The 21,914-nt window shown below is 36.6% G+C and overlaps 1 protein-coding gene across 3 annotated transcripts in view; it reads right to left on the bottom strand.

Annotated features, from left to right (window-relative positions):
- Positions 1 to 21,914, bottom strand: part of KIF2A (kinesin heavy chain member 2A) — an 82,540-nt gene that overhangs the window by 28,600 nt on the left and 32,026 nt on the right. For 2 of the 3 annotated variants that reach the window (XM_011992130.1, XM_011992131.1), the window contains exons 2-9: positions 12,772 to 12,866; positions 11,846 to 11,965; positions 9,593 to 9,647; positions 6,975 to 7,097; positions 6,305 to 6,405; positions 4,462 to 4,557; positions 1,978 to 2,032; positions 1,424 to 1,586 (exon numbers count right to left, since the gene is read on the bottom strand). In XM_011992130.1, the coding sequence (XP_011847520.1) occupies positions 1,424 to 1,586; positions 1,978 to 2,032; positions 4,462 to 4,557; positions 6,305 to 6,405; positions 6,975 to 7,097; positions 9,593 to 9,647; positions 11,846 to 11,965; positions 12,772 to 12,849 (791 nt within the window). In that variant the 5' untranslated portion in view covers positions 12,850 to 12,866. Of the gene's footprint in view, positions 1 to 1,423; positions 1,587 to 1,977; positions 2,033 to 4,461; positions 4,558 to 6,304; positions 6,406 to 6,974; positions 7,098 to 9,592; positions 9,648 to 11,845; positions 11,966 to 12,771; positions 12,872 to 21,914 lie in introns of those variants that run through there. The other variant, XM_011992129.1, reaches the window with a different exon arrangement.

The following is a 21,914-nucleotide window of genomic DNA, read 5'->3' as shown; positions in this document are numbered from 1 at the left end:
ATGTTAGCCAGGATGGTCTCGATCTCCTGACCTCGTGATCCACCCGCCTCGGCCTCCCAAAGTGCTGGGATTACAGGCTTGAGCCACCGCGCCCGGCCCAAACTTATATTTCATGAGGCAGGAGTAGAAAGAGGGAATGAAAAGGAAGAGTGGATTCTTCAGAAAGCTAAAAAAAATTCTACAATTAACAATTATGATTCCCCTTTAAATACATTCTCCACAAATATTTCTATGTAGTATTCATATGTTCTTTAATTTGATCCTTTTTTTTTTTAACAACTGACTACCAAGTACACTTGGTGAAGACAAAAGGATTTGGTCTCAAAACTATTTCCTTTGTAACACCTTCAATTCTTAGTCTCATTAACTCTAATTTTCTCCTTTCTAGGCATTTTTATGAAAAAGGGCAACCAGGTATAGCATTCAAGCAATTACAAAGACAGTTATATTCCTAGATAAACCAAAATAACAATACTGCTAAAACTGATGTTGTAATTATTAGAAATGTTTGCAAACTTATGTATGAAAATCTAAATCTGGCATAAAAATTTGAGATACCAATGTATAATACAGGTAAATTTGAATTATTTATAAGTTGAATACAGAAAACATATAAGAATCTCATGTACTAAAACTATCTCCAAGCTTAAAGATGACAAATTTAAATGCAAGTACGGAACTTTTTCGCCTTAAGTGATGATACATAATAAATACAGATTTAGATAAATTAATAATTTACTGATAACAGGTATTTTGGCCAGGCATAACAGTGGCTCACGCCTGTAATCCCAGCACTTTGGGAGGCGAAGGCGGGCAGATCACTTGAGCTCAGAAGTCTGAGGTTAGCCTGGGCAACATATGAAACCTCAACTCCACAAAAAGTACAAAAATTAGCTGGGTGTGGTGGTGCATGCCTGTGGTCCCAGCTACTTACGAGGCTGAGATGGGAAGATCACCTGAGCCTGGGAGGTCGAGGTTGCAGTGAGCTGTGATCGTGCCACTGTGCTCCAGTCTGGGCAACAGAGCAAGACCATGCCTCAAACAAACATTTCAAGTTTCTCTATTAGTGCAGAGATTAAAAGGTAAAAATTAAAAGTTCTCCTCATCATATCCTATTACTAGAGGTTATGTCAACATTTTCCAGAAATTTCTTATCCATATACACGGTTTGATACGTATATATGTATATATATGTGTAATAAGCTATTTAGCAAGTAGCAATGGAAACTGTGATTTCAGGGAGCATTACAGAGAACAAGTGTTAATATTCATTACAGCATTTATTACATTCTCTTTGTTTAAACTCAGAATAAAACAGCATATTGCACCTCTTAAGAAATATCCCACAATTAATGTAAATTTCAAGGTGTTGATGATCACATGGCGTAAGAACAAAATTCTGATTTAAAATGAATTTACCTACCTGTAAACCATTTCATTAGGAGCTGAGTCATCAAAGGCATAATCAAAACGAAATGTTTGGTTTTCTAGGTATCTTGTTAAATCTACTTTTTGTTTTGGTTCATGTACCATCACAACATCTTTACTCGGAATTGTGATTACATCAAGATCTTTCATTTGTGTTTCTAAAAGAATAAATGAAAATCAATGTCCAATAATTTTCACAGCATTTGAGTTCATATACAAAAATTATTTTAAGTAGTAAGAATTAAGATACATGTAGGAAGTTCTGTACATATAAAGATAATATCCCATAAATATGCAACTCACTAAGACAAAATATTTCAACAGCAAAGTAAAAACAAAATCAAGATTTCTGTGAAGCAAGACTCGAAATGGCAATGATTCAGAGCAATAACAAACTGACAAGTTTAGCCATAGAAATCTGCATAATGGTTACATACAAATCAAAGGAAATGATTTACATTTTTCCAAACCAATTTGATTTGCTATTATAAAAATACATTACAAATAAGATAAAATTAATCTTTTATTAGAGCTCATTAAGTGCCATACCTTTTTTATTGAGTGGTCGTTTTCTTACACACACACATATCCTATGTTCATCAATCTAGAAATAAAAAGTATTTTATTTCAGTGATTATCACTGTCATGTAAAACACTGAAACGTCAATTATGTAGTATTTCCTCCAGGGGTTTTAGAAATGTATACATAGCATAAATGATAGGTAAGCTTAAAAAACAAATTAGCTTTGCACAAATTTTAATGGTTGCCAGATATAATTACTTCTAGAATTCTGAGTGTAATGGAAACTTGTTTATTTTGTTATTTGGAAAACCATCACCTTAGGAAACAATTTTGTAGAGGGTACTACTGTTGTTAGTAGCATTAAGTTCACATTAAGAAGCTATGAGGAGGCCATGTGGTGGCTCATTCCTATAATCCCAGCACTTTGGGAGGCTGAGGTGGGCAGATCACCTGAGGTCAGGAGTTTGAGACCAGCCTGGCCAACACGGAGAAAACCCGTCTCTACTAAAAATACAAAAATTAGCCGGGAGTGGTGGTGCATGCCTGTAGTCCCAGCTACTCGGGAGGCTGAGGTGGGAGAATCACTTGAACCTGGGAGGCGGAGGTTGTAGTGGGTCGAGATTATGCCGCTGCCCACCAGCCTGGGCGACAGTGAGACTCCATCTCAGGACCAAAAAAAAAAAAAGCTGTGATGCCAGGCGCAGTGGGTAATCCCAGCACTTTGGGAGGCCGAGGCAGGTGAGGTCAGGAGTTCAAGACCAGCCTGGCCAACATGGTAAAACTCTGTCTCTACTAAAAATACAAAAACTAGTTGGGCATGGTGATGCACGCCTGTAATTTCAGCTACTCGGGTGGTTGAGGCATGAGGCATGAGGGATGAGGCATGAGGTATGAGAACTGCCTGAACTCGGGAAGCGGAGATTGCAGTGAGCCAAGATCCTGCCATTATACTCCAGCCTGGGCAACAGAGAAGACTCTGTCTCCAAAAAAAAAAAAAAGAAAAGAAAAAAAAGCTGTATTATCCACTTCAAGATGTGCTATACACAACAAAAGTAAACATTTCTATTCTACTAAGTGACATATAGGTTGATCATAGGGAAAGTTGCTAGCAAAGATAATTACTGGCAAGAAACAGGATTCTCAGATGATTACTGAGCCAAATCATTTGAACTATTTTATAAATATGCCAGTTCTTATGCCTAAGTATTTTTTTATAAAATTTTTGTTCCCAATACATGCCTCATTTTAATAAATAATTAACATAAATCAAGGACTGGCACAGTATGGCCTGTGGGCCTAATTTAACTACCTACTTCTTCTGCAAAGTTTTACTGACACACATTGATTGAAACAAATGTCATATCCATCATTTATGTATTGTGTATGGTTGCTTTTACAATACAATGGCAGAGTTCAGTAATTGTGACAAAGACCATATAGTTCCAAAGCCAAAGACCCTTGCAGAAAACGTTTGCCAATTCCTGTCCTAAAGGGTGAGCTCCCGTGTAGTAAGTGAAATACATGAAGGAATAGCAAGGCCTAAAATATGTGGGATACAAGTACTATCAACAATTCTATATAATACATCTATCTAACACAAATGTCTTTTTTGTAACTAACACATTCTGTATATGCTATGTCAGATAGATTATTTTTTATAAGTACCAATTAGTTATAAAAGCATTCCTGGCTGGGAGCGGTGGCTCACGCCTGTAATCCCAGCACTTTGGGAGGCGAAGGCGGGTGGATCATCTGAGGTCAGGAGTTTGAGACCAGCCTGACCAAAAGGGTGAAACCCCGTTTTTACTAAAAATACAAAAATTAGCTGGGTGTGATGGCAGATGCCTGTAGTCCCAGCTACTCCGGAGGGTGAGACAGGAGAATCGCTTGAACCGGGAGGCGGAGATCACACCATTGCACTCCAGCCTGGGCAACAGAGCAAGACTCCGTCTCAAAAAAAAAAAAAAAAAAGCATTCCCTGTCCAATGATTTCTCATTCATCAACAGCAAGGGAGTGGAGTAATAAGAGCAGAGGATTTTTTCCAGTTCTAGATTTCTGGTCCACTGCAGCCCTCAACAACCATCACTTATCGTTAAAAGCCAGAGTAACATTTAAAACTAACAAATTACCAACAGTAAATTAGAAATGATGGTGGGATCTATAGCCCAAGACAAAGATAAACTTGGAACTGAGATCAAAGTATAATTCATAGCCAGAAAGGAAAGTGAGTCTTCTGCTATCACTCCTTTAAGTGTTGCTCTGCCCTTCCAAAGACAGGGAGGTTTTGCTTTGAGAAAGACATCGCTATAGGCAGCATATCTCATATACTAAATTATGGAAAACGAGCATTAATGTGGATAATTACTTTTCTTAAAATATGGTGAATGAGCACCCATAAGGAAAGGAAAAACTACATAGCTGAATACAGTATGAATTTAGCAAGTGTCAAATACATGTTTTTATTTGAAGCATAAAAAGTTCCAGAATAATGGTTTGCAAAGAATCTTACAGGATCTGCTGTTGTTAATGGTCTATAATCCAAACTTCCTCTAAAGTCTCTGATCATACACATAATTTCATAATTTGGGTTCGTAGCATCAACGTCCTATTAGAAGACAGAGAGAATTCGCCATTATAAATATAATAATGTATTTTTTGCATTTATATTTGGCTTGAAAATTAAATTGTTCCATTTGTCATAACCAAGCCTAAACTCAAACTGATGATATGATATAGTTTCACAGTTGTGGTTTCATAATCAGCTCTGAACCACTTTCATATTACAAACACAGTTCTCTTAGTCTGTATGCATTCTGTTAACTCCAAATTAAAGACTCTTCACTGAAGTTACCATTTACCTATTTCAAAAATCCACCTGTTATACATATACCTTAATTATTCTATAAAATGGAGCAACAGAGAACTAATGCTCATGTTAACCACTGGCAAATAACTCTAGAAAAGCTGAAATTCTAGGAAAATTCATTTAAGCAGATTTATCTTCTAATTTAATCCAGTGTTTCAGCAAAGTATAAATACAGATTCATTTGTCTTTATTTTCTATATTTGCTGACCCTCTAAAAAATACTAAGTAATAACAAAACTGCCCCCAATCGACAGAACATAGAACTAAAGGAATCAGAAGCCAAGATCATTTTTTAAAAATCTTTAAAATTCAAACTTTTGAATGCCAACTACAATTCATTTGGCTTCAAAACGGAAAATTCAGATTAAGATACAAATAGCAATAGTCAACAGCCTCTCCTAGCCTTAAACAATAAATTATTAATCATTCTAAGAAGTCACATTTTTTATACATCATATTCAGATTTTTTTTTGAATGCAACTAAATTACAAACTGTTACTGAAACTTACTTTAAATTAACCTTCTTCTAGGAAATAATACCACCTATGTCAACTGTGAAGTGAGAATTAAGAGATCACAGAGAGATGTGTAAGTATTATGAAGTACCCACAGGAAACACCAGGTGGCATCTATGCTAAGTATTAGTAGATAATGTTTTATTATTTATTTTAAAACCCAATTGGTCATTCTCAGGTCACTTTCAGATACAAGCTGATCCATTCAGGTTGGATGTAATACTAGGTCCACAATTCTACAACACAACATCTGAACTGGTAGTTTCACATGATTAAGGGCATTTGAACATACTAGTAAATAAATAATCCTGATGTTTTATTAGAGAAGAGTAGTTCTGAGAATGTAATAGATGCCATACAAGCACAATGGTGGAGTTATATGTATAATAACAAAATGTCTAACATGTAAAGACCTGTAGAAGGGCAAAAGACCAGTTCTCTGTGCAATTTTCCCACTGCTATTAAGCAGTCTTGCTACCATCTGAAGGGATCCCGAGGGGGACATAATAGAGATCCACTCTTCATATGTGGCATAAATCAAAACACAAAGAATTTCCCCTGTTTCACTAAGACATGTGAACTTATTAACCATACAAAAACAATAATAAAATTTATAGTTTAATCATGCACTTTAACTAGATATTTTTCCCAATGTATTTTTAGGTCTTTTTAAAATAAAAATTCTTAAATGTTATACTATACACATTAGAATTCTGTAACACAACGGCTTTTTCTTAACGGAACAAATTTTAGCGTTAACACATACCCATAAAACATGAAAAGAACAATACAGTAAAAACGTGTTATGGTAACTTATTTTCACATGAGTTTATATTATTCCTCAATATCAATTTAAGGAATTCTTAAAATTCTCCAAAAAAATGCCTTATTTTTGTCACATCAATTACCTTCACTGATACAATCTAATCGCTGGTTAGTATATAAACAAAATATATGTTTATGTTACGAACCTGGGCTCTTTTTTCTCTAAGTTCTTGCTGTTGCAATCTCCTTTTTTCTCGTTTTTCTTGCAGTTTTTCTACTTCTTTCACACAATTAGATTTTCTACGTGCTGAAAAGACAACATGAGCTGTAGAAGTATAGTTTTCTTTTTTAGAGTACTAATATTATATTTTTTTATGTATAACTTCACCACACACACACAAAAGGTACACAGTGACAAAGCATGCCTATAACAACTATGTGAGCTTTACTTAATGAACTGCTTTACCAAAACTAAAATAGGACAATGTACAGATGAGAGTCCAGAAAAATGACTCAAACATATTGATACATGTCATCTCTTGGTTTAGAAACATACATTTTTGAATTCAAAGAATCAAGGAGCACAAGACTTTCTTCTGTAACATCTGACAAATTATCACCTGACCAGAATTTTAAACTCAAACTGAAACATCGCTATAATTTCACAAAAAAATTTTTGCTCCAAAATATACTTTAAAAAACCCAATTAACACACTAAACTAATAAAAAGAAGTTAAATTTTCCACAGTGGTAAAATGAAATCTGCAATCAAGCTTGTATTTAGACTGTTTACTCTTTGAGGATTTAAAAAGGATGACCAAGAGAGAATACATGTATGCCTAAAATGACTAAATCCTTGATACATAATTTACATACAAGGGGGTCCAAATTCCTTTTTTGCAGCTTGAACTGGAGATATATCTGAAACACTACCATTCTGTTGTGCAGAGGAAGACTGTTCAGGAAATTGACTGGGCCGTGCACGTGCTGAACCAACCACTGTAAGAAAAAGAAAATTTAATTCAGGATAGAAAATTAGTAAAGATAACCTTAGTAAAAGGAAGAGATATCCCCAAAAACCTGATCCTTAAAAGTTACATTAGTAAGTTGCCAAGTTTTCTATTTATATATGTAAAATATAATATAGTTTATAATTCTGTTTAATAAACTGACATAAGCTAAGAGGCTTTCAAAGTAATATGTGCAGACCTAGCTTTCACCAATGTAATTTTAGCTACAAAATTCAATCTAAATAATTTACATAAAAACCAAAGCCAAGCTTGATTTTTAATAATCCTTTAAAATATATATGTGAAGAAAACAAAATATACATATGTATGTATATATAAACCGCTCCATGTCTTAAAACTTTAAACTGCAAAGAAATCCTCCTAAAATATGTGTGCAAAATATAAATTTTTTTTTGAGATGGAGTCTCGCTCTGTCACCCTGGTTGGAGTGCAGTGGTGCAATCTTGGTTCACTGCAACCTCCACCTCCTGGGTTCAAGTGATTCTCCTGCCTCAGCCTCCCGAGTAGCTGGAACTACAGGCGCACGCCACTAGGCCCGGTTCATTTTTGTAATTTTAGTAGAGACGGGGTTTCACCATATTCGTCAGGCTGGCCTCAAACTCTTGACCTCAGGTGATCTACCCACGTCGGCCTCCCAATGTGATGGGATTAAAGGCGTGAAACACCACACCCAGCAAAATATAAATTTTACATGTATTCTCAATTTTTTAAAATTTACACTAATCAAATATATACAGAGAGTAAAAACTTAGAATTCTTCAACCCTCCCTATATTCCAAATCCCACTCTTTGCTCCTCAAATATGCAAATCTTCAGCAGAGAATTTCTCAGTGTGGATATTATACAAGTAGAAAAAAGAATATAAAATTAAATATAAATATCAAATTTTACAAGAAATATAAATTTACATAAGACTCAAAAGATAGTGTTTAAATGAAGGACTGTCCCTCTACTTTCAGCCTCTCATTTTAATACTTCTGTCCATCCTGGTCTACCATCCACACACACAGAGAAAGAATACTGCCAGAAAAGACAATTCTGAACCACTAACAGCAGAAAATAAATTCACTATGCTTTTCATGTCCTGGCTGAAAATATATGGGAGACTTCAGTTAACCACACAATTTTTATGTGTGTTCAACTTTTCTTCAGCTAGTGAAATCAGCCAACTAATTGACTCTTTCCCCATTCCTTTCTTTCTCATGATATTCTTCTCAAATTTGCAAAATTATTTAGTAAATAAGATGAATTAAAAATTGCATTTCATAGTTTCATATTCATCCCATCCATTTTATTTTTATTTATTTATTTATTTATTTATCTATTTATTTATTTATTTATTTATTGAGACAGGGTCTCACTCTACTGCCCAGGCTGGAGTGCAGTGATACAATCTTGGCTCATTGCAACCTCCACCTCCTGGGTTCAAGTGATCCTCCTGCCTCAGCCTCCTGAGTAGCTGAGATTACAGGTATATGCCACCACATTTGGCTAGTTTTTGTATTTTATTATAGATGGAGTTTCACCATGTTGGCCAGGCTGGTCTTGAGCTCCTGACCTCAGGTTATCCACCTGCCTCGGCCTCTCAAAGTGTTGGGATTTCAAGGAGGAGCCACCGTGCCCAGCCATCATCCCATACATTTTAAAAATCATTTTTCTTTTTTTGGAGACGGAATCTCGCTCTGTCGCCCAGGCTGGAGTGCAGTTATGTGATCTCGGCTTACTGCAACCTCTGCCACTCGGGTTCAAGCAATTCTCCTGTCTCAGCCTCACGAGTAGCTAGGATTACAGGCACCGCCACCATGCCTGGCTAATTTTTTGTATTTTCAGTAGAGACGGGGTTTCACCATGTTGGCCCAGGGGGATCTTGAACTACTGACCTCAGGTGATCCACCCGCTTCAGCCTCCCAAAGTGTGGGAATTACAGGCCTGAGCCATCACACCCGGACAAAATCATTTTTTAGTATTATTGGTATATTGTATTAGGAAATCAAGGAGACACCAGGCTGGGCACGGTGGCTCACGCCTGTAATTCCAACACTTTGGGAGGCCAAGTCAGGAGGATCACTTGAGCCCAGGAGTTCAAGACCAGCCTAGGCAACATGGAAAGGCTATCTCTACAAAAAAATCAAAAAAATTAATTGGGCATGGTGGCACATGCTTGTGGTCCCAGCTACATGTGAGGCTGAGGTAAGAGGATCATTTGACCCTGGGAGGTCAAGGCTATAGTGAGCTGTGTTCATGCCACTGTACTCCAGACTGGGTGAGAGCAAGACCCTGCTCAAAACAAAACAAAACAAACAAACACCCCCCTGCCAAAAAAAAAAAAAAACCCTCTTAAAATTAACCAGGTAAAATTTACATAAATACCAACATCAAGGGTAATGTTTACTTTTGATTTACCTCGTCAGGAACATACTAAGAAGCCAAAAGCCAAAATTCAGAGATAAAATTTTACTTTACCTCTATTATCTCTTGGAGGAGGGTCATTCTTAATGGAAGCCACAGTCCGTCGATTCTATGAAAGGAAAAAATGCTCATTATATTTTCCTCTTATGTATCATGATCTGAGTTGCTTTCAATTAAACGAAAGTAGGCAGATATGTAAGAATATAAAACAAAATGAAGAAAAACTATAATCTTAATGAATTACTATTAATGTTATCAATATTCAAGTTCCTTTATATATTTTCCCCTACCTTCCAGAAATATTCAGGAATTAATATGAGCCAGGCACTGATCTAAGGACTTTCTTCACAACAACCTATGAGGTCATTACTACTGCTAGTCCCATTTCATCGATGGGGAAACTGAAACAAAGAAAGGTTAAGTAGCTTCACAATAATATGTGTTTTAATCATCATACTATGCTGCTAAAACCATGTAATAAATGTCATTTCTGAATAAGAGGGGGTAATTCATAAAATATTAGTTCTAGACAGCTTAGAACCCCTTGTTAAACTGAAATATCAGAATACTATAAAATGTACATTGTCACTTATCCTAAAAAGGTTTCATAAGAGTTTCTAAGACTTGGACACTGTACGGATTAAGGCAGCAAACTTTTGGTCCTCTAATTTATTCATGAAGGCTTCCTTTTATTCACCTCAAAAAAGATATCAAATAACGTAGTTGTTTTAACCTTGGCTACACATTCAAATCAGATGAGTACTATTAAAAGGACACTGATGCCAGTGCCTCCCTTTAGGTAAAATAAAACTGAATCTCTGGGAGTGGGGCCCATAAATCAGTATTTTTAAAAATATTGATTTATTTTAATACTTTAAAAATACTTTTTAATACTTATAAAAATAAATATTTATTTTTTTACCCCCTCTTATTCAGAAATGACATTTATTACATGGTTTTAGCAGCATAGTATGATGATTAAAACACATATTATTGTGAAGCTACTTAACCGCTCTTGGTTTCAGTTTTCTCATCAATGAAACAGGAATAGCAGTAGTAATGACCTCATAGGTTGTTGTGAAGAAAGTCCTTAGATCAGTGCCTGGCTCATATTAATTCCTGAATATTTTTGGAGGATAGAGGAAAATATATAAAGGAACTTGAACATTGATAGCATTAATAGTAAATATTTATTTTTAAAATATACTGATTTATTCTATTCCAGGTAATTCTAATGTACAGTAAAGGTTGTTAATGATATACCAGGAAGAATAAACTATAAAGATCCTCCAGTGAAGATCCTTTATTTTGAAGATGAATATAAAAAACAACCCAATTGTAAGTGGTAGCAAATAACCTCTAAGTGGTGACTCTCAATATGATTAAACTCATGAGTTGAAAATATGCCTTATGTTCATCTGCATAGTTTACAAAACAAGGTTTTGTTGCTTCTATCATACTATATTTAGATGCTTATCTATGTCCTCCCTGAAAGATATCAAGTTCCTACAGGTTGAAAGCCATGTCATCATTCATCTTTGTATTTTGTCCAGCATAGTATTTGGCACAGTGTAAAAAAACAAAAAAACAAAACCACAAATGCTTGTTGAAATGAATACAAAGAACTGCAGATTCAACAACTTTGCAATACTACCTGTTTTAAAAAGAGTTGTATTTTGAAACAAAAATTTAATACTGAAAGATCTTGAGAGAAAGGAAGGAGAATTATCTTTAAAAGCCGTAAGAATAATGTGCTTTTAATTTTTATAAAGATAAAACTGCCAGGGAGGATTTAGCACAGTTTTAAGGTATATCATGACAGACAATATAGAAGTGAACTACAGTATCATTTTCCATCTTTCTCTAAGAAATAAATAGCAGAATTATAATTTCAAAAGACTATCAGAGTTGGTAGTTATTATTCCTAAGAAATAGCTATTATGCCTTTGTCAAAGTCATATGTATTCATTTAACAAACACCAAGCAAATGGTTTTGATGTATATCTCCTGAGAAACTTAGTCTCTTTTTTTTTTTTTTTTTTTTTGAGAAACTTAGTCTCAGGAAAAATCCTAATTAGGTGAGAAATTTCTAAGACCTTATCCAGTGATTGCCATAATTGTGAATTAGACAACCTTAATCCTTGAAAATATGTATGTATGTACATGAATATGGATGGCAGAAAAAGCAAATTAATCAATTCTTAAATTCTTCAAAGCCTACCAATTTCAAACTAGAATACATACACATCTACACCCCCCCACCACCCCCACTCCCAGTGTCCTGCACTCTGAATTTTCATCACTAACCTTTACAATTTTGTTTACTTTGGTTGAAGATGCTGGAGGTGGAGGTGTTTCTGGACTGGGTTCAATTTCTTCATCAGGAACAAGGTCAGGGTTAAGTGAAAAGATGCTCTCCAGGTCAATCTGTTCACAACACACACACATAGTCTTTTGAGAATATATTCTGACAATTAACCTTTTATTTTTCAAATAAATTGACACAGTAAATAACTCTTAAATTACTATAGCCTAATGAATACAGTACCTCAGCTGCGTGCAGTGGCTCATGCCTGTAATCTTAGCACTTTGGGAGGTCAAGGTGGGCAGATCACTTGAGCCTAGGAGTCTGAGACCAGCCTGGGCAACATGGGCGAAACCCCATCTCTACAAAAAATACAAAAATTAGCCAGGTGTGGTGGTATACACCTGTAGTCCCAGCTACTCTGGAGACAGGTGGGAGGGTCACTTGAGCCCAGGAGGTCAAGGCTGCAGTAAGCTGTGATCATGCCACTGCACTCCAGCCTGGGTGACAAAGTGAGACCCTGTCTCAAAAACAAACAAAAAAAAGAATACAATCCCTTAGCCTTACAAATGATTTAGAATTATAATCCCCAAATTTAAAGAATTTCTCTCAAAATATCATTTTCAAATTCATTGACTCTATGAATTGCTAACAATACAGTGACCAACAGAACCACACAATTAAATATTATAGCACATTTTCAAACTGTGTGAGCTAGACTTAAAGAATAGTACATTTTTATCAAATAATTAAGATTGATATGTGCAATCACATAAGAGATACAGGAGGAATCTACCTTAAGTGAAAATTTTTAATCATTTCAAAGTTTTAAAGGAATAATAAAAATATATGCATTATGGACTTTCTGGTTTTACATTCAGAATCTTGATTGCAGGACTAGGAATAAAATTTAACCCAGTGATCTTACCTCTTTGCCTTTTGTATCTCCATTTTCTATCCATTCAACAGTTACACTTTCATTATCTTCATTTAAAGATGTTACCATTGCTTGATGTATTCGGCCTACGTGGAAATAAAGTATACACCTTTAAAATGCCACAAATTATGGCATTCCTAAACACTGTGAAATAAAATTTTATAACTTGGAAATTAAAAAAAAAAAATGACACTACTTTTCTTTATGAGAGATTTCCACAGACCCTCAGGCGCAGGGAATGAACTTTGTCCATGGGGCTGTAAATCAATTTGCTACTTGTCAAGTCCAATAAATCAGTAAATTAGATAAGACCTAAAGTTTATTTTCAGCATATATGATCAATTGTCACACAGTGACATACAACGCCTGAAATCTTAAACTGTTAAACAGTTCTAAACATTAGAAAGTTTCCTTACTATGAGCCAAAAATGATTCTATACAACAAAGAACAAAAATTTACAAAGTAAAAAAAAATTTTTTTCCTGAGACAGTCTCGCTCTGTTACCCAAGCTATAGTGCAGATGCAATCTTGGCTCACTGCAACCTCTGCCTCCTGGATTCAAGTGATTCTTGTGCCTCAGCCTCCCAAGTAGCTGAGATTACAGCCATACGCCACCATGCTCAGCTAATTTTTGTATCTTTAGTAGAGACAGGGTTTCACCATATCGCACAGGCTGGTATCGAAATCCTGGCCTCAAGTGATCCACCCACCTCGGGCTCCCAAAGGGATGGGATTACAGGCATGAGCTACTGCGCCTGGCTCAGAAAGTAGTTTTAAGTATTATACTGACATAAAATACTTTTTACTTAAAAACCATTTTACCATGTACAATGCAAACTGATAAAATTTTAAAATTAAGAAATGTGAGTCCAAAAAGGTTGGGAAATGCTCATTTAAAATGTCCTCTTCTACATGTTATCTATCCAAATCTATTCTATTCTTTACTTTCCCTGACTACTCTAGTCTTATAATCTGTAGAGAGAAGATATTATATATAATGTATTAAACTTATTTTCCCTTTTTAGTAGATTGTAGGTTTTATCTGTTAGTAACTATAGATCTAAATAATTATTTTTAATTATTACATAATATTTCATTATCATAAATTAATACCTATCACTTAGGTTATGTGCAATTTATTATTATTATAAACACTGCAATGAATACCATTGCATATTTGTCATTATGTACTTGTCGGATTATTTGCCTAGGACAAATTCCTAGAAGCATATTAACAGAATATATACTTATATAAAATACTTTTTAAAAAATTTATTTCATCTGTTTTCATCTTACCTATCCATTTGGTTATTAGTCAAACAGAGACAGAAACTATGCAATATATCTGCATCTTCAATATTTCCTAACAGAAATCCTTGAGGGCATCTATAATTTACCTTAAGATAATTTATAGCTCTTTAAATATCTAAAAACAGATATATAGTACAGAAAACAAACAATGTTATTATGAGGCATTCAATACTGTTAAAACATGGGCACTATAATAATTTGATACGTATTATAAGTATTATAATATTATAATATTATAAGTATTATTGTTTATGACATCACTGCCTTTTCTTTTCTTATTTTATTTTATCTCATTTTTAACAGAGACAGGGTCTTGCTATGTTGCCCAGGCTGGTCTCAAACTCCTGGGCTCAGGGAATCCACCTGCCTTGGTCTGCCAAAGTGCTGGGATTACAGGCGTGAGTCACTGTGCACAACCTACCTTTTCTTTTTTCTTTTTTCTTTTTTTTTTGAGACAGAGTCTCAAGCAATTCTCATGCCTCAGCTTCCCAAATAGCAGCTAGGATTATAGGTGTGCACCATCATGCCTGGTTTTTTTCTTTTTCTTTTTCTTTTTTTTTTTTGAGACAGAGTCTTGCTCTGTCACCCATGCTGGAGTGCAGTAGAGCAATCTCAGCTCATGACAACCTCCACCTCTGGGGTTCAAGCAATTCTCCTGCCTCAGTCTCCCAAGTAGCTGGGATTACAGGCACATGCCACCACACTAGGCTAATTTTTGTATTTTTAGCAGAGATGGGGTTTTACCACATTGGCCAGGCTAGTCTCGAACTCCTGACCTCAAGTAGTCCACCCTCCTCGGCCTCCCAAAGTGCTGGGATTACAGGCGTGAGCCACCACACCTGGCCCTGGCTAAATTTTGTATTTTTAGTAGAGGACAGGGTTTCTCCATGTTGGCCAGGCTGATCTCAAACTCCTGGTCTCAAGCGATCTGCCCACCTTGGCCTCCACAAGTGCTGGGACTACAGGCGTGAGCCACCATGCCTGGCCTTTGGCCTACCTTTTATATGAGCTCATATAAAAATCCATATAAGTGATAAATGAACATAATCTTATAGATTTCAAATAGTGAGGATGTTAAGTACTCTCAAATGATATACTGGTGTTGCTTTCAAAAAAAAAAACAAAAAAACAAAAAACTAAAATACATACTAGTGATCTTTCCATGACAGTATGTATGGACCTACCTATTATTTTTCATAACCACAAAGCATTCCATAAATGAATACATCCAATTTATTCCTTTATTAGGAGTATTATTTCTAACTGTTTGCTATTCTAAGATGCTGCACTGAATGTCTGAACATAGGTGTGAATGTTTCCACAAATAAAATTTCAAAAGGAGAATTAGTGGGTCGCGAAAATTGAAATTTTGATAGATATTCCTAAACTGCCCTTTGTATACATTCTCACCAACAGTGGGACCTATTCCTCCACATCCTCAACAACACTGAGCATTATCAATCCTAAAATTTTTATCATTTCATGCGTCAGATTTCTTTAAGCTACTACTTTTTAAGCATGAATATGTCAGATACTAGCTCATTTAATTCACATTCGTTCATTTAATCATAACAAATATACCTACAAAGTAGGTATCTGTATTTAAAGATGAAAAAATAAAGCTCAAAGTTACAGTGAATAAGTAGCACAGATCTAAACCTGGGTCAGATATAAAAGTACTTGCTATTAATCACTATGGTTCTCTACCCACTTCAATTAAGCTGATGAAGATGTCTATATGTCTTAAGTCCAGGCATGCCTATAAAAATGTATAAACGGTAGCACAAATTCTCAACCCTCATGTGTACCAGAAACTCCTAGGGAGCTTTTACAAAATAAAATGACATTGCTTGAGTCTTGTCCCCAGATAATGAGCCAATTCTTAACAACTTCACTGTTATCACCTTGGTGCAAGCTACCAATGCCTTGTACTTAGATTACTGTGATACTCTCCCAACTAGTCTTCCTGCTTCCAACTTATCTGCCCTCTGTCTATTCTCCAGAGCAGCCAAAATGTCCCTGGTAAAAACTAAGTGAGATACTACTCCTTTGCTCAAAACCTTCCAATGACTCCCCATCCCCCATCTCACACAGAGTAGAAGCTAAAGTCCTTTCAATGGCCAATTAATGACATAACAAAGTCCCACGTGATCTGACCCGCATTACCTGTGACCTCATTCATGCCTTACTAAAGTCACTCCTTTTAAACTGTCTGATTCCCATCTCTCACAATACCAACTCCATTCCCCCGGCTTCCCCAAAAGATGGGTCACAAACTTAAATGTGAAAGATGTAAATGCAACTAAGTAAACAGTGGTACCTTTTACTAATATAGATGGGTATTAGAGGAGATGCAGGTGCTGGGGGTGGGTGAAATTGATGACCTAAAAAAATACTGGGAGGAGTCAAAAGGGAGTTAAAAAAGGGAAATTAGATAATCCTTACTTCAGTTTTAGAGATAAATTAGGTAAACAGCCAGTGGAAGCGATACGTGTCATTTAGAGTCCTCTGAGAAGCAGATGAGAGAGTTGGAAGTACAAGAGGTTTATTGCTCAAGATAAAAGTGGGGAGGAAAGAGGACTGGGCACAGAAAACTTTCAGACCAGGCCATGTCCAGGTGGTTCACGCCTGTAATCCCAACACTTTGGGAGGTTGAGGTGGGCAGATCACTTGCGGTCGGCAGATCACTTGAGGTCAGGGGTTCGACACCAGCCTGGCCAACATGGTGAAATCCAGTCTCTACTAAAAATACAAAAATTATCTGGGTGTGGTGGTGGGCACCTGTAATCCCAGCTACTCAGGAGGCTGAGGCAGGAGAACGGCTTAAACCCAGGAGGTAGAGATTGCAGTGAACCAAGATCGCTCCACTGCCCTCAGCCTGGGTGACGGAGCAAGACTCTGCTTCAAAAAAAAAAAAAAAAAAAAAAGATTAAAATTAAAAAAAAAAAAATTGAAAACTTTCAGACCATGACACAGATTTGAAACCTAGGAAGGAAGTGGCTATGAAGCAGGACTGAGCAGAGAAAGTCTCAGACCTTGATGCGGATCTAACAAAGTCTTGGTCAACCCTGTAGGGTGCTTCAGAGCAAGACTGCCCATTAGAGGAGTCCTGCACTGAGCCAAAATGGATATGTCCTATTACCCATGCCATGCTCTATCACTGGCTGTGGATTTCCCAGGAAATTCAAGTTCTCAACCCCAAACCCAAAGGCCCTGAAGGTACTAACAACTGCAGGTTGTCAGCTAACTGCATTCCCTGAAACTGGAATTCTTTCTTAGAGAGACATTTAAGCAGTGCACCTGCATGGCTGCCACAGCATATGAAAAAGAGGATGAGTTTAATTGGTGGTGGAAATGAAGAGTGAACCTCAGAGAGCCATAAGCAGCCCAGTCACCATCACAATCTAGGAGGAGCCTACCACTGCTGCATCAAGCCCTGCATCAATCACCATCTCTACAACATGAATAGCGAGGCTGAGACCTGGCAGCCATCCTTTCCCCAACCGCCCGTGGCAGCCCCACAACATACTAATACCCACTAGTGGGGACAAGATGATTATAGCAACAAAGGTTTTGGAGAAAGTAAAAGAGTTTAATAAAACATTGATATGGTTTTATCAACAGAAAGGAAGGAAGTATTTCAGCCTAAGGAAGATGCATTTGAATATCAGACTACCGTGAAGAATATGAAGAGGAAATGAAGGAATTGAAGAGGCTGTGGTTGAGGTTAAAGAAATGACACACCTAGCTATCAAATCTAGTTGGAAAAAAAAGAAAAAAGAAATGAGTTACCAGGGTGGATCTCCATGCAATTACCAGTAGAATTACCACAATAATGAGAATGGGGGGAAAATATGTGCATATTCCAAAAAGCAAGACCAACACAACCATTCTTATTGTTGGGCATCTACCAAGATATTCCCACCCTTCTGGGCAAGGAGTGACTTAATGTACCATAACTAGGTGTACAAAAAACAGGTGGGCCAGTGGAGCAAAACACATACCAGGAATACAGGTCACAAATTCACATGGACCTCAATTTCCAAAGACAGCCTAGAGAGATTGGCAATGAGAGGATAAAGAAAATCAAGGAGGCCAGGCACAGTGGCTCACACCTGTAATCCCAGCACTTTGGGAGGCAGAAGTAGGAGGATGGCTTGAGCCCAGGAGTTTGAGACCAGGTTGGCAACATAGCGAGGCCTCAACTCTATGAAAAAAATGTAAAAATCAACAGGGCGTGGTGGTGTCCACCTATAGCCACAGCTACCTGGGAGGCTGAGGTAGGAGGACTGCTTCAGCCCAGGAGATCAAGGTTGCAGTGAGCCATGATTGTGCCACTGCACTCCAGCTTGGGCAAGAGTGAGATCCTGTCTCCAAAAAAAAAGGAAAAAAAAAAAGAAAAAAAAAAAAAATCAAGGAGATAACATCCAGTATCAGCAGTCTTCTCAATATTGGAAACTCTATGACCTCAACCAGCAGTGCACAAAACCAGAAAACCTTAAATCACAAGTTTGCAGAGTCAAAAGCATCTGATCTAAGACGAAACTCTAGAAGTTGAGCAGGGCAGAACTGAGAATTATGTTGCCTTATCTCTACCATAATCCAGTTTACTCATCCAACAAGAAGTGAATATTAAATTCCAGCAATAAGAAATGAATAAACAGTCTTAAGCATTTGCTTTTTGCCAATTAATCAGATAACTAGAACCATCTACACTACCTACAATACCAATGCAGCATGGGGCTTTTATTTGCACCAAAAGACATCTCTAAAAAATGTTATTTTCCTTTTAAAAACCAACTTTGCCCAATATGCCTTTAAATATTTTTTAACTGTCTTATATATGGCTTTTCATTGAACTAATCAAGTACTTCTTTTTAAATTGAAATACAAATTTATAATTTGTTTCCTTTTAAAATTTTTATTTTTTTCTTTCTTTTAACAAAGACATCCAATGATTTATTTCAAAAGTCAAATAGTAAACACCTGTTAACAAAGGTGTTAAGTAATAAGAGAAACAATAATAAGATACATGAAAAAATTTTCAAAGGAAAAAATCATGGTATGGTGACAACATATAGGCATAACAAAGTTTCAAGCCTGGATGACTGGGAGAATGATGGCACTAGGGGGAGAACAATGAGATGCTCAAGTCTCAGTTGTTAATAGGGATCATGCATAGATGTTAATAAGACTAATCAGGACTGGAAATATCTTTCCTTAGAAAATGCAACAATCTTTCCATGTGGCCTTCCAAATACCATCCCATTTCTCTGATCCACCTGAGAAAACTCCTGTACTCCATCTTCACTAACTCATTGCCCTTTGACTCTCTTTGGTTCACCATTTGCTTTACTGTGAATTATATCACATACACTTCTACATTAACAAAAAATAATAGAGCAAACACCTGTGTAACTACCACCAGCTAGGTTAAAAAACACTTTTGAAACCCCATACATTCCCCTCTGAAAGATAACAACTGCTAGGCGCGGTGGCTCACGCCTGCAATCCCAGCACTTCGGAAGGCTGAGGTAGGTGGGTCACCAGAGATCAGGAGTTTGAGACCAGCCTGGCCAACATGGTGAAACCCCGTCTCTACTAAAAGTACAAAAAATTAGCTGGGCATGGTGGTGCGTGCCTGTAATCCCAGCTACTCAGTAGGCTGACGTAGAATTGTTTGAACCCGGGATGCAGAAGTTGCAGTAAGCCAAGATCGCACCATTGCACTCCAGCCCGGACAATAAGAGCAAAACTACGTCTCAAAAAAAAAAAAAAAAAAAGTACTAGAAGTAACTACCCTGGCATTTGAGATAATCATACTTTGTCTTTTCTTTATAGTTTTATCACCTTTAAATGTAACACACTCACATTTGAGATAATCATACTTTGGCTTTTCTTTATAGTTTTATTACCTTTAAATATAACATACACTCACAAATCTAAAGTTTACTTCTCTTTAAATTGCATATGCATGGACTAACACTACTTTAAGACTTGTGGTTTTTTTTTTTTTTGCTCAAGACTATTTTTTGTGATTCATTTACGTCATATATATAAAATGTATATAACTTATTTTTCACTACAACATAGTATTTAATTGCATGAATATACATTTTATCTATTCTACTATCGGACATTTGAGTTGTTTTTATGCTTCTGCATTTAGGAACAATGATGCTATGGACATTCTTACATATGTGTACTGGTACAAATGTGCAATAATTTCTCTAGAATATATAAGAGAAGAAATACAGAATAATTGAGTCCACATATATAAAACCTTTCTCTTCAGTGCCATGATGTTTCCTATCTATAGTAGCTGTGTGATAGTTTGTATATTCATCCCTGCCTAAATCTCATGTGGAACTGTAATCCCTATATTGGAGGTGGGGCCCCGTGGAGATGATTGGATGGTGGAGGTGACTAGATCACTGGGGTGGATTTCTCATGAAGGTTTAGTACCATCCCCTTGGTGATGAGTGCTGTCCTCATGACAGTGAGTTCTGTTCTCTGGCTGTTTAAGTGTGTGGCATCTCCCTCTCTTGCTCCTGCTCCCCCTTAGCCTTCATGAGGCCTTCCCAGAGGCTGAGCAGATGCCAGCATCATGCTTCCTGCAAAGCCTGCAGACCCACAAGCCAATTAAACCTCTTTTCTTTATAAATTACCTACTCTCAAGTATTTCTTTATAGCAATGAAATATGGACCTAACACACAGTATCTAAAATGATTTGTAATCCCCCTAGCAATTACTCGACATTCATGAAAACACTTAATATTAGTCAGATTTAATGTATCAAATATGGTTCTAATTTCTCTGATTTAATGAGGTTTTGCCTATTTTTGTGCTTGTTAGCCATTCAGGCCTTTTGAGTACTGACTTGAGTGTTGGGGCCTTTCTCTTTTGGCTACTTCTCTACAGGAATTCTATATATATTCTTGGTATTAATCTTTTGTTGTATGTATAACAAATATTTTCTACAAAGTTGTGGCTTATCTTTTCATGTTCTCTATGGTGCCTTTTGATGCATTTAAGTTCTTGATTCTAATGTAGTCAAATATTTGTTTTTCCATTATGGGTTTTTTTTGTTTTTTGTACATTATGAAATTTTTCCTAAGATTGAGATCCGTAAAACAGTCTCTTACCTTTTAAAGTTTTACAAGCCGGGTGTGGTGGCTCAGGCCTGTAATCCTAGCACTTTAGGCGGCTGAGGTGGGCAGATCACTTGAGATCAGGAGTTTGAGACCAGCCTGGCCAACATGGTGAAACCCTAACTCTACTAAAAATACAAAAAATTAGCCAGGTGTGGTGGTGGGTGTCTGTAATTCCAGATACTTGGGAGGCTGAGACAGGAGAATTGCTTGAGCCCGGGAGGCAGAAGTTGAAGTGAGCCAAGATCATGCCTCTACACTCAAGTCTGGGTGACAGAGCGAGACTCTGACTCAAATAAATAAATAAAATTTTACAAAACCTTTCATATTTGAGACCTTAATCCACTGGCATTTTGATATTTTTTGTATAACACAATTTCCTTTCCAGGACCATTTCCTGAAAATCCCCTTTCCCCTCTACTTATCAGCAATAATACCTGTGTCATAGTTCAAGCATACATGCATGAGTTTATTTCTTTATCCCTGAACTAAAATTATACTTAGTATTACAGCTTTACTTATTATTAAGTCTTGCCATATAAAATAAGTCCTCCTGCCTTATTGTTCTTTTGTTTGTTTGTTTGTTTTTGTTTTTGAGACGGAGTCTCGCTCTGTCGCCCAGGCTGGAGTGCAGTGGCCGGATCTCAGCTCACTGCAAGCTCCGCCTCCC

The sequence above is a fragment of the Mandrillus leucophaeus genome, unplaced genomic scaffold, assembly GCF_000951045.1.
Source record: "Mandrillus leucophaeus isolate KB7577 unplaced genomic scaffold, Mleu.le_1.0 Scaffold403, whole genome shotgun sequence".
Lineage (NCBI taxonomy): Eukaryota > Metazoa > Chordata > Mammalia > Primates > Cercopithecidae > Mandrillus > Mandrillus leucophaeus.
This window is presented reverse-complemented; position numbering and strand designations above follow the sequence as displayed.